This window comes from Amphiura filiformis, chromosome 12, assembly GCF_039555335.1.
Source record: "Amphiura filiformis chromosome 12, Afil_fr2py, whole genome shotgun sequence".
In the NCBI taxonomy this organism is placed as follows: domain Eukaryota; kingdom Metazoa; phylum Echinodermata; class Ophiuroidea; order Amphilepidida; family Amphiuridae; genus Amphiura; species Amphiura filiformis.
In genome coordinates, this window is record NC_092639.1 from 32,554,730 (window position 1) to 32,567,946 (window position 13,217).

General features: G+C 33.0%; 1 protein-coding gene across 1 annotated transcript; it reads left to right on the top strand.

The window, feature by feature from the left end:
- Window positions 1–1,928: 1,928 nt before the first annotated feature.
- Window positions 1,929–9,768, top strand: LOC140166760 (uncharacterized). Its single transcript, XM_072190254.1, has 6 exons — window positions 1,929–1,992; window positions 2,243–2,317; window positions 3,595–3,633; window positions 6,286–6,363; window positions 6,894–6,981; window positions 8,882–9,768. Exons 1-6 carry the CDS (start codon window positions 1,929–1,931, stop codon window positions 9,063–9,065), a joined length of 528 nt encoding a protein of 175 aa, XP_072046355.1. The 3' UTR covers window positions 9,066–9,768.
- The last annotated feature ends 3,449 nt before the right edge of the window (window positions 9,769–13,217 follow it).

Genomic DNA, 13,217 nt, shown 5'->3' on the forward strand with positions numbered 1-13,217 from the left:
ACATTTATAAAGTTTACTTCGAGGACTGTTTAAAGTCAAAAATGTCAATTTTTAATAATTTGCCATAAAATTTGTATTATATCGCAAATAAAAATTAAAAAATCAAAATTATATGAAGGACATTCATCGTATTCAGAATGCAATTTGGTGTGTTTAATGTGCTCTCAGGTCTCACAAAAAGAACTGTGCAAAATTGTGTGACCAAACCCATAACAACGGAAAATACCTGGTATAACCCCCTCCGTCCTCCGAACTAAAATATATCACATAGAGCAAGACAGACTGGTACATGACGACTGTACTATTTAAAAAAAAATTTCAAACAGCACCAGTACTATCCTGATATTTCAAATCAATTAAGGGAAGGGGTATGAACGTTTGGACAGTATTTATTGTGGGACATTAGAGCACATCAGACATATCGAATTGCATTCTGAATACGAAGAATGGCCTTCTGATATCAAATAATTTTGATTTTTGAAATTCGCAATGTAATACACATTTTATGGCAAATCATTAAAATTGATATTTTTGATATTTAACAGTACTCGAAGTAAACTTTATAAATCTGATGATTTCTACCTAAAGTGTACGTAGGTGGAATGAAAAGCCGACGATCAATTGAAAATTTTGACCTTTCGTATTGAAGATATGGATTTTTTTCCCAAAACACCAAAAAAATTAGGTCTTTTTGAGAAAAAATCCATATCTTCAATATGAAAGGTCAAAATTTTCAATGTGATCGTCGGCTTTTCCTCCCAGCTACATACACTTTAAGACTATATCATTAAATTTATAAAATTTACTTCGAGGACTGTTATATCTCAAAATGTGAAAATGTCAAATTTTAATAATTTGTCATAAAATTTGTATTATATCGTGAATTTCATAAAATGAAAATTATTTGATATCAGAAAGACATTCTTCGTATTCAGAATGCAATTCGATAGGTCTGATGTGCTCTCATGTCCCACAAAAATGCTGTCAAAACGCTCATTCCAGTTCCCTTAATACCATCTTAATTATGGAGAAAAGGGTACACATTTCTACCCACACACACATGAACTATTGATGTCGTTTTCTAGCACCTAACTGACGACAATTGTGACGCAGTAATTGGGAATGATTTAATCAGTAGTGATGTTAGAAAATACTTATTTCAATGGATATTTGTCTCGTCCAATACCCAGAATAATACAGAATCAAAATCGCGGCGTAATGTAGCATATAATTTATCACCATTTTTAGTGCACAAAATTTACCATATGTAGGCTACTATTTTGTGAAAACAACTCAGTATGGATACATCAGATAAAATATGTTATAATATATTTTTTGTATCTAAAATGGAACTAGCTTTTAACATTGGTGGAAGGTAATGTAATAATGCTGTAGGTTATACACCACTAATAGGATATGAAAAGACTGCTTTAATATCACTGAAATTGACAAAGTTATATAGCCAATAAAGTACATTTTAGGGTTTGATGCTTCAAAATGGTATATATATATTTTCTCTCATTATATGGCATATTTGTTGTAATATTACCAACATTCATACGCACGGCATCGGTTTTTAGTAAATATTCGCCCCATCATATAGTAACTTTCAGCTTCGAGGGCGCACTGCCATTTTAAGTGTTTACAGTTCAGTGCGTTAAAACAAGAAAAGTCTCAGGTCAACCTATGTTGAGTTTTTGATCATTTGGCATCTAAATCAGTTTCACCTGATATTAGTGGCATTTAACTGTGAGAGTTCTGAATATGAGAAAATTCCACCCGAAATTAGCTATTTTTCCATTGAAACCCGTGTAATAGATAATTAGTGGTGTTGAACCTATAATAATGCCATATTGCTATGGTATTATAATTATTTTTATCCTTTCGCGTGACAATGTTATTTATCAGTAAAAATGACATGCTAATCTATGGTGAATAATACTCATCACGAGTATTTCAACATTCAATACCAAGGTTGTAGGTTCAAGCCAAGTAAGGAGCAAAACACTTTATTGCTCTTGTCTCACTCTACCCAGGTATAAAATGGGGAGCAGTAGTCATACCGGCGCCATTTTTGTTTCTCAGCCAATAGGTGTGATATATCCTAATGGTAGCGGAATAAAATCAATGTAAAGCGCTTTGATATCCTTTGAACTATGGATATAAATGCCTACATTTTATTTATTTATCAAATTATTATATAGGCCAACTGATTTTTGTATTTTGTTTTTCATGTATCTAGTTACAACAAATACCACTACAGACCCCAGTAGGACGACGACGTCGCGTATGGAAACAGTATACACGATGATGGAGGGTAAGATAATTACTATTTATTTATGTAAAATTGTAATCAAAATATTTTAATGACCATTGACTATAGCCTATCATTTCAAATTACATAAATTTTAAGAGCGATACATAAATTCGTGGAATAGGGGAAAAGAGATTTATTATATAAGGCCACACAAAAAAATTGTTGGCTCTCGTTCGGAGGCATGAATTGATGAGAGAGTGAGGTCTTCAGTTCAATAAATATATAGATTTATTCGGTACGATGCCAATAATTTGAGATGCTATCTACGGTAGATAGCAATTATTTTAATAAATTTGTTATTATTTTTTCCCTTTCATGTCAAATTACCACTGTTAGTAGTTTGCGGTCTTTTCCGACAGTGCTCGAAGAACGAAGGAGGCCCTTTTCTTTTCAAATGTGAGATTACAAACTGATCCTTGTTAAAAGATAAACTTATCTGATATGTTTAAAGTTTTCCTCAAGCATAAAAAATCTGACCAGGAAACCCAGAAATTGAGGCGGGAGGGAGAGAGAACCAAAATACAAATTGAGAATTTTCAGTTTTAAAACTGAATTCAGTTTTTTTAAGTCAAAATGTCCGTAACTTTATTTAATTTCAGCCTGTTTTTGGTATTTTTTGCCCAATTTCACGCGCATTTTTCAGGGTTTTTTTACAGGAAAGTTCGGTCTCATGCCTGATCGAAACCATATAGACTTTATCAAATTCAATTCTTCCTGCTGTTGGCTGAAAACGCTCAGTACCTGCATACATTAACCTGATTTTTTATATTGAAATAACACAACATTTTAATGCATAATACTTAATAGCCTAAAGAGTAAGTTGTACAAACAAACTTGGTATTAATGACTTAGCTGTAAGCTAACTTAAGCCAAGGAATTGTATAATATTGGTTGTCATGGTTATGGTGTAAAAATAGGATTAAGGGGATCGAACACAATTATTCATATATTTTTAGAAGCCGTGTTGAGACCACGAGGAAAGGATTTATTTTTAACAACGTGTATTTATATTTTCTTTACTGTAAAAAATGATTTCAGGCATGAGAATACATTTTAATGAAAAAACAGGAAAATTCTGAAAAAAAAAAACCCAGTCCAGGAAAAGTGCATAAAATATGACAAAAATGCTCAAAACGGGCTAAAAAGAAATAAAAATGAGGAAATTTGGGCAAAGAAGAAAAAAATTGTCCTTAGTGTTGGTCTCTGTGTCACCGTTCAATCGTTTTGCATATTGTTAATGTCCCTTTTGTTTTCTTTCTTTGCATTTCTCTCCACAGTAACAGATTTTCAAACCGAAATCGCCACCGAAATTTCAGGTATCTATATAACTTATTTGTATTATATAATTTTGAATAGGTGCATGACTTATTTGATATTTATAGTATTTAAACATATTTTGAACAAAATAATACAGATCTATATTTCTGAATAATTACTCGGCATAAAAATGAAATGATAGTTTATATGTTGGTATGTGAGAAATTATAGTAATAAAGCATAAGCTAATACTCATCAATATGCGGGTATCCAATGTATGGTTCAGCACACAGAATCGCACGTGATAGTAATATTTTTGCAACATAAAAAGTGATTAGGTATCGGTATGTCATTTTTATTTAATAAAATGCATATAATTATCATCATGCAATAATATGTATCAATATGTTTTATTATTATTCAAATTTAGCAAAATATTTTAATCTAAAAGGATTTTAATCAACGTTAATTCTATGTTTCTTCGTATTAGTTGCAATGTTTCAGTCCAGTTCAGCGTAGTTCAATTCTTCAATATTTGTTCTTTATGCTGGTCATTTTAAAATTATAGTGGGAGATGAGAGAAAAAAAAGAAGAAAAAAGGGAGATCTCAATTAATTAAATGAAAACGTTTTTATCAATTTGAAAAGGTATTATCAGTGTCAGTGATCCCAGCAAAAGAGTAAACAAATTATTTATTATAGAATAGCTTAAGGGTAGACTAGGTATTGTTGGTCGAAGCAGCCAAAAAAATCAAATCGATTTTCATTATCTAAATCAATATATATTCAGTATTAAAAAACACTTTGATGCTTTGCCAAAGTTTCTACAAATCATATTCTTGCTTGATTTATACTTTGAAAACTTGCTTGATTTATATTGTTGAAAATGAGTTATGTACGTTTTACAAAAGTATTGTTTCAGCCCTCTTTACAACATAACTCAAGAACCACAGCACCTACTAAAGTATATCTGTGATATTTGAAATCTTCTATACACTCGCTATGAAATGATTAATGCAATTTTTTGCTAAAGCTCACTACCATTTGCAAGATGCCGTGAACTACCAAACTGCAACAGTTTTAAATAGTTGCTAACCTTAAAAGTGAAGGATGAATCAATAAAATTATCATCATTTTTGCACAATCAAAAATGGCAACAAGGAAGAAAACGACAGTAATGGATAAAAAAATGAATCTCCATTCAATCACATGAAGCGAAAGTGTCCGCCTGGACAAACGTCCTATGTGACATTTTACCCTTACTAATTATTACCCTTGTTAGCACACCCATCCTTTCCGCAAAATGTCTAAATTAATGTTTGATGGGGGTTTTTTAGACTTTCTTATTTAGCGAATCAGTGAAGGGCAAAAATGAGATATCAAATTTCTTCTCCGATCTTACAAGAATGCGTTACAAATATATATGAATCTAAGCAAACTTGTTTTGTAATTAAATCGCTCCATATCACCAGAAATCACCAATATCACAAACTCCCAGTCACAGTTCTCTACTGCACGTATTGTTACCATGGCAAAGTCCTCTACTGATGCCTCGAGTAGGTCCGTTTATCTTTGAAATGTCACTTGCGTCACCCTCTTATCATTATTTAATACGAGTATGATTGCCTTCTGCTATATGTTTAAAAAGAAATATGCCTCTGGCAAATTTTTATTGCGATTTTTATTTGGTAAATAGACACTGCTTCTGTTGCGTTTTAAATAGACTCTGCAACATGGGTGTAAAACGATTCTATAATTATGCATTCCAGACTATCCCAACAAAAACAGAAACTGTTTTGTTTGTTAAATCATTTCCATGGAGATGGTGTACCATGTGCTGTAATTAAATATATTAAAGGATTGGATTTTAGTTTATAAACTGACAAAGTACAAGAATAATGCTTGAACTTCATGATTTAATTGATGTCTATGCGCACGTTGTACTGTAGTTTACGTACGACGACTGGTAGTAGCTATCTACCGTAGACGAAAGTATATTCACATACGAACATTTGAGATATTTTCAACCGGAATATAGTTTGTTTGCTATAAATCTGTAAGTTGTGTATTCATGGTATTTATTCTTGAAAAGCTCTCGGAGCATATTATTTTGAAGGAATCTAAACTTCGCTGGTTTGTACGTAGGATTTATCTTTTTTTCTTTTTCTGCAATATTACAATGTAGCTGTATAGTTCAATTTAGTACAGGTATTGAACACAATTTATAAATACGTTCTGATTTAGTTAGCAAGTGTTCTATTGCCTGAAACATTTCAATTTCAATTTATTATTTCCCATATTAAAAACAATACATCAAAACGACAAACAATAGTCAAAACCTTATTAAAACCATTACTGAATACAATGATACTCAGCTGATTTACAAGTGTAATGCTGTTTTTGAAAAATGCTAATAAATAAGTCTGATCCTTCAATTTTGATGAGTAATGTAAATTTTAATTTCTGTAAGTTTTATTTATTCAAATTCACATTAAACCCTTTTAAATATTCGACTGTCTAAATTGATGTTTTAAAAGATAGTTCAGGAAAGGCAAATCGATCATAAGACAGGGTGTTAGAGAATAAATGATGGCCCGGAATGGTGTGAAATAGTTATTGGAATAAATTAACCCCATGTCAGCGGCTACATATACATTTTCTGAAACTAAAATATTGCTAAATGTTTTACTATTTTTTTACTTTTGCTTTTAGAATATGAAGATGATAGCAGTAACACAACAGATACAACAGATACAACAGAAGACACAAAAAAGAAAGGTTTTCCAAATGGTAAGTACAATATCTTGTTAAAATAAGAATGACTATGTGCCATTAATTAATAAATTAGTTAAATGAAGATCTATAGCCGATCAAGATTTAATTAGTACACATATGTTTTAGAAAAGGTGTGTAGGGAGATGTGTGGCAGAATTGGCTGCATTTTAGGCCTTCAGAGCTTTCTTTTAACTGGTTTAAAGAAGGGGTGCTCTATCAAAATGTTGTCCAAAAATCTGGGAAAAGTGTCAACTATTATTCCAGTTGGAATCCATACACCCCTATGGAAGACATGGCCTTAATCTCCCACACAAGGCGGTGTGGATGTCGATGGCGTTACATGAATTCGTGACTCTATTTGAAATTGACACCCTCTGTGTGGGAGATTAAGGTCATGTCTTCCATAGGGGTTTATGAATTTCATCTGGAATAGCCCATTGCAATTCATTACAAATAAAAAAATGCTCAAAAATGATATTAAATGACAATGAACTTGGATTTCTTCAAATGGTAATTAATATTGATTGTGATCTCTTTGTTTTCAGTTATTTTCCCCATTGTTATCTTTGGAGTCATATTTCTTCTATTAATTCTGGTAATCGCCTTAACGTATCTGATAGTTGCTGTAATGAGGTAAGACAATACATGTCAAGGGTGTAGGGCAAGAAAGCCCCATCTGCAATAGCTGCCAGGTGTCATATGTATACAATATATAATGCAGAAATGTTCAAATGTCTATAGGGCAGCTATTACAGATAGGGCCTTCTTGCATTAAGGGAGTACTACACCCCTGCCCAATTTTGTACCTATTTTTGCATTTTTCTCAAAAATTATAAAGCATTGATGACAAGTAAGATATTTATATTAGGCAAGGGCTACAACTACTGCACTGGAAATTTTATTTCGGCACAGACAACAATTGTGGAGTTACAGTCAAAAATGAGGGAAAACCAATAATATTTAATCAATAAATCAATAACTACTTGCCTTGAGTTGCTGAATTTTCAGTGCAGTAGTTGTAGTCCTTGCCCCTATAATATACATATCTTACTTGTCACCAATGCGCTATAATTTTGAGAAAATTGCAAAATTGGCCAGGTGTAGTACCCCTTAACACCCCAATATTCAATCCTTTGTTTGCAATAACAAACTAAGGTTTTAAAAAATATGTTAAAAAAGAGGTTTAAAAAAAAACACTGAGTATTACATGATGGTGAACAACACCTTTTATATCTCAAATCTATATTTAAAAAAAGCATATACCATTGTGTATGATGCATATTGGATCTTACTGGAGAATATTACAATTTTATGATAATCTGATCCACTCAAGTCAAAAATCTTGAAATTGAGTTATTACTATTTCTAACTTGCTTTATACAGGGTGTATCAAAATGATTGGTACCCATCAATAATTGATGTTTATTGAAGTCTGCCTCTTCCAAATGCAACATTGGATACTTTGAAATGTTCAGAATGTATAGTTTATGACTTGTTATACAATTAATATACAAATAATTTGCATCTTACGTTGAATTTTGATGTGTCCGACTCATCCATTATGAATGAAAATTGATGGGTACCAATCATTTTGATACAACTTGTAGTACTGAATGTTGAATTCTCCACATACCTGGCATACTGGGTTGAAATTTTGTGACCTTTTTATATGTTAATTTTCTTGTTTTTGTTGCAATTTTGTTCCTTATAGTTTTGCCTACATCTCAATTTCATTATTGTCTACTTTGGTCTGATTTGATCAAATCACGTAGGCATTGCTGCAATAAATATGAGGGTCCATGACAGAACTTGGTCCGTCATGAGTCTGACCATGACAGACCCGGGTCTGTGACACTAGACCATTCTGATACAGTACCAGATCTGGGTCATTCATGGTCAGACCCTTGATGAACAAGGGTCTGTCACAGACCTGCAAATTTATCATTGCAGGCATGAATCTGCATGACCATGTGGAAAACATTGCACAGCCTTTAATATCAAACCATGTAATGCATCAAGTCTTACTTGTTAATCATGTTCATAAAAGTTGCAAAACATCGGGTCCAAAGACAGAGTACATGGAAAAGAGAGTTGGCTCAGTGGTTGTTCCTCACCTTGCATCACTGAGTCCCGGGTTCAAGCCCCAGCCATACCCAAGTACTGTATGTGCACTTTGTTTATCCTGATCCATGATCGCTCTCGCAGGTTTTCTCCGGGATCTCCGGTTTCCTCCCATTTCAGAATCGGTGATTAGTTGTTTGGTTATCAAAAACATCCTTCACCCAATGGAATTTGGGGAGCTGCACAGACAAATTGGTGGATGTTGAAATCTAAATGCGGATAGTTTGCGCCGGATTTGGATGCAACCCGCCTAGTTGATGTGAGCTGATTCTGATGATTCACCAGTGGCAGCAAAATTACAGCGGTTTGAATCCTCTTGGAAAATGCGCTATATAAATCCAATTTTTATTATTGTAACACCCACAAATTGTATGCATCATTATTCAATGGTGTTACATTTTTTATTTCACAGGACAAAGATGGGCTTGGCCAGTACATATAACTTAACAGCAGGAGCTGCTGCATCAGCTGATACAAATGGACACAAGAACCCGGCATTTGACGATGGCGAGATTGCAGGTGACATGACACAGAATGGTGGGCTACGCCAAATCAAAATTGAAATGAATAAAGAAGACACATTAACACCATTATGAATAGATTTTGATAAATGAATCAAGGGTATTTTTATATGATGTACAAAAGTGGCGTAATGGGTGAAATTCAAAATTGTCAAAGTTGTCCCACATACCCACTCCCTAGACTTCACTGGGACAATTCCACACACATACACATATCCACAAAATGTTTGAAAATTTGAATATTTTGAGAAATGCTTTATTAGTAACACCATTTTGAATATATTTACAATTCATTCAGGGTACTTTTATAATGATGCATGTAATGTGGCATACCTTGCAAAATTTCCATGAGTGAGACAAAATTATCCTGACCCTCTCCCAGGACTGGGATACACACAAATTTGCCATTTTTTAAAGCAAATATGAGGTTAGTTTTGAGCTAAAATAGGCCTAAAATGCAAGGTTGATATATATGCCACTGGATGTGTGGCGGAAACTGTGCCATACTTTGAATACATGATATCAAAAGATATTAACATAAGATAGTCTTAAAGACCGTTTCAGCAACACATGTTGCCTTATTCACCTCTGTGGGCAATTGGGGGTTCCCAACTTTCTTTGGAATCAAACCCCATTTTTTTGAGATTTGGGCTGCTAACAACTATGTGGCAGTGGGTAGTTGTACAACTAAAATGTGAACAAAAACTGAGGAACAGAGCACATACAGGGTATCCACATTTACAAACTGTCAAAATGACTAACAATAGTTAGACTCCAAAAAACCGTTCCAGGTGAGCGAAAAATAGTGTAGTGTTGAAGTTAAAACTTTAATTCATCCGAAAAACCTATTTAGTGCGAATCAGGCATGGGACTACGCATTTATGAAAAAGTCTGGAAAAGCCCGTAAAATTGGGCAAAAACACCTGAAAATGGGCTGAAAATAAATAAAACTGCAGGAATTTTGACATCAAAAAAGACTGGTTCCAGAGTTTTGGCTGGAAGTGCTCATTCCTGGTGAATATATGATCAAAGTTGGTGTGTAAAAGTCTAGTTGGTGATTCCTAGAAACCAAGAGATTGATTTGAACCAAGTTCAAATATTTTTTCTTCATTTTATACCTTTTGTAATTATTCCAATTAGTGTTGCATTTAATTCCAATTGACATTGCATTTTGTCTGTGCTCTAAGATCCATTCATCTCCCCATTTATTTTCTATCCTTTTGCTTCTTGCATTTGCACATTTAGGCTTTCTACACAAATTTACTATTTTCATGGAATCACCAAAAGACAACACCCAGATGTTATTTTTAGAGCTACATGTAGATGCATATAGCCTATACTATTGAAAGTGCAATTATTATAACCCATGTGCTTATACAACTATCATATGCCTTTATATTGCTAGCCTCTATATACAGCCTTTTATCATGGTACATCGTCTGAAAAAAAAATCATCACATAGTTGCATTAATTGATAGTATTAGTAACCTTTGCTGTGCCTTAAACCATATACTATAAATATTACACTGGTCATTGTAGATAACCAAGTCAAAACTTGTATTATGTAACATGATCTGATCTACTCAGAGCAAAGTCAGAAATATTGAAATCCTTATTTTTGCCTATATCTCAATTTCATTATTGCTAACTTTGGTCTGCTTAGATCATGTCACATATTGGTACTGATTTCTTTGATCATAGGAGTCATGTATGTGGTGCAGTAAGCCACAATCATGGCCAAATGTTCAACTGTGTTCATAGAAGCATACTATATCTCTAACACACCAGTTTATTTCACAGAAATGTGCACCATAGATTGATCCTAACAGTTTCTTGAGGGCCTCATTCCCATCAGATTGTCATGGTTGTAGCATCAGAAAATGTGTAGAATTTTAACCCTGCTAGTGCTACTTGCTGATTGGTTACAAGAAGACTATTAATTATGATTTATTGAGCCAATCAGCAACATGGTATTAATGGAAGTGCTGAATAGGATTGAGCTTGAAATATTTAGAAGCTGCATTTTAATCACTCAGAAGAATAAATTCCACAAGTAACCAATCAGAAATCTTGTAAGACAGACATTAGTTCTCGGGTGGGGGTGGGGGGTGGGGTGGGGAGGGTTTAACAGTAACACTGCAGCAAACTTGCATCTGCATGTGTCACATCAAAATAAGATGCACAAATGTTGTAGTATGCTGGGCTTAAATCCATTTTCATCCATTAAATTGAAACTAAGTTTAGGTTTCATATTTTAATGTATTTTATCACATCATAATTCAATATTGTATTTTTTACATTTCAAATATGAATATAGATCGTGTTAATCCGATAGCATGGAATAACTCACGAAAAGTCTTGAAGAGCATGAGATCAGTAGATACTTCGGAGAATTTTTTGAATCGAGCCAGAGATCAGCAAATCTCTGTTCCTCCCGCAAATCCAAGAGCATCCTCTTATGGTAAATCAATTAAATGTTAGCAATTTTTTGGTTATATAACACACAATTCTTTCACTTCCATCAGGCACAGTTTGTTTTGTAACCATGGAAACGCAACTATAAATTTATACAGCATTTTCATGCACGTGCAAAATTTATTCACTCTTATAATATAAAATGACTAAAAATCAATTCTTGTCATTATAAAAAAATGCAGTATTTTGAATATAAATGACTGATGTCAATAAAATCAGGAGTGATTTAATTATGCAATTTTAGCGCACCCACTCCTCACAAAACATATTTATTATAATATCAATTCACAGTACCACATATCATCAGCCTACTATAATAATTGCCTAAGTCATTTTTGTAATTTTGAGAACAAAATACAAAATATGGTTCAAAGTGTATGCATTTTTACAAACGTAATTATTTATTCACCAATCTTTGCACAAGAATAACTGATGAGACAAATTAAAGGAAATAAATAATCCGAAATAATTAGGGTGATTATGCAACTGATGCATGCTTGAATCATCTTTTCGAGGGTTGACAAACAGAAGGCCTCAACTCAAAAAGTCCCTTTTTGAGAAAAATGAGTAAAATAATATTTTGCATTGAAATGTGACCAAGTATTATTGTGCTATAGATGCAATAGGAAGTTGATTGAGTTAAGGCTTTATGATTTTAAGAATCTGTGGGTATTACACATTATTTTGGTACCAAAATCTCAAAATGGCCAAAAGTGAGTTACGGCCTTCTGTTTGTCAACCCTCGTTTTGTACTTTTTTCTCAAAATTACAAAAATGAATAACGCAATTAGCGTAGTAGGCTGATGATAAATAATCACTTTATGACTTGATAACTTATACATCACTGTGATAGGTAGGGTCTATTAATCACTAATAATCAGGGATGTGGCCAGTAGTTAGGGTGTGTCTATGTCTCCATAGTTACTCACAAAAAGACAAAAAAGAAAGAAAAAAAGGTCAGAGTGAAATATGGGGATGGGCATGGAAATTAAATAATGCTTCTAAAATTTGGCAATTTTTCCCAAAATAGTGGGATTATCAGTGATTTTTGTTTTGACTACGGCAAAGTGGGGGGAAGCAATTTTAGGTGGACAACGTCATAACCCCACCACTGCTTGAAGCAACCAATACAAAAAGTTTACTATTAGACCCATTTGTACCCCTATTCAGTATTCTTGCAAGAATACTGAAATAGTAAAACAAGGTCAAATATTTCAGAAATTAACCCACACAAAAATAAACTATGTAGTCTTTAAAAAAATCACATTTAGTATCACAAAATGTGATTTTTACCACTAAAAAGACTAATTTTTTTTATACCTCAACAGTCAACAGTTACCATTTTTCCTCATATCTAAATTTTAGTATAGAAATATCTACTGTGGAAGGCCTTCTTCTTGAGGAGATCTAGAAAAATTCAAAACTGCCACACAAATTTATTCCTCAGTTGTTATCATGTTTCTCATATCTTAAATTTTGTATGGAAGTATCTACTGTAAAATGCCGCCTTCTAAAGGAAATATAGAAGAATGAACAAAAATCCAAAAATAGCTACACTTATTTGTTTTTAACCATATATTTTCTCATATCTTAATTTAGGCACAGAAGTCAATATCTACTGTAGAATGCCTTATTCGTTAAAAAAATAGAAATCAGAGATAAAAAAATCCACTTACACCTTACACTCACTGGTTTCATTTAATTTTTTACTCAATTTTCACTGTGATTAAAATGACTGAACTGTTCTTAATT

Bases quoted from the DNA above. Each gene is read 5' to 3' on its own strand.
- LOC140166760 (XM_072190254.1), top strand. From the start codon at position 1,929: ATGGTGAATAATACTCATCACGAGTATTTCAACATTCAATACCAAGGT. The intron at 2,318-3,594 runs GTAAGATAATTA...TTCTCTCCACAG, and splicing joins AGTATACACGATGATGGAGG to TAACAGATTTTCAAACCGAA. The intron at 6,364-6,893 runs GTAAGTACAATA...CTTTGTTTTCAG, and splicing joins AAAGAAAGGTTTTCCAAATG to TTATTTTCCCCATTGTTATC.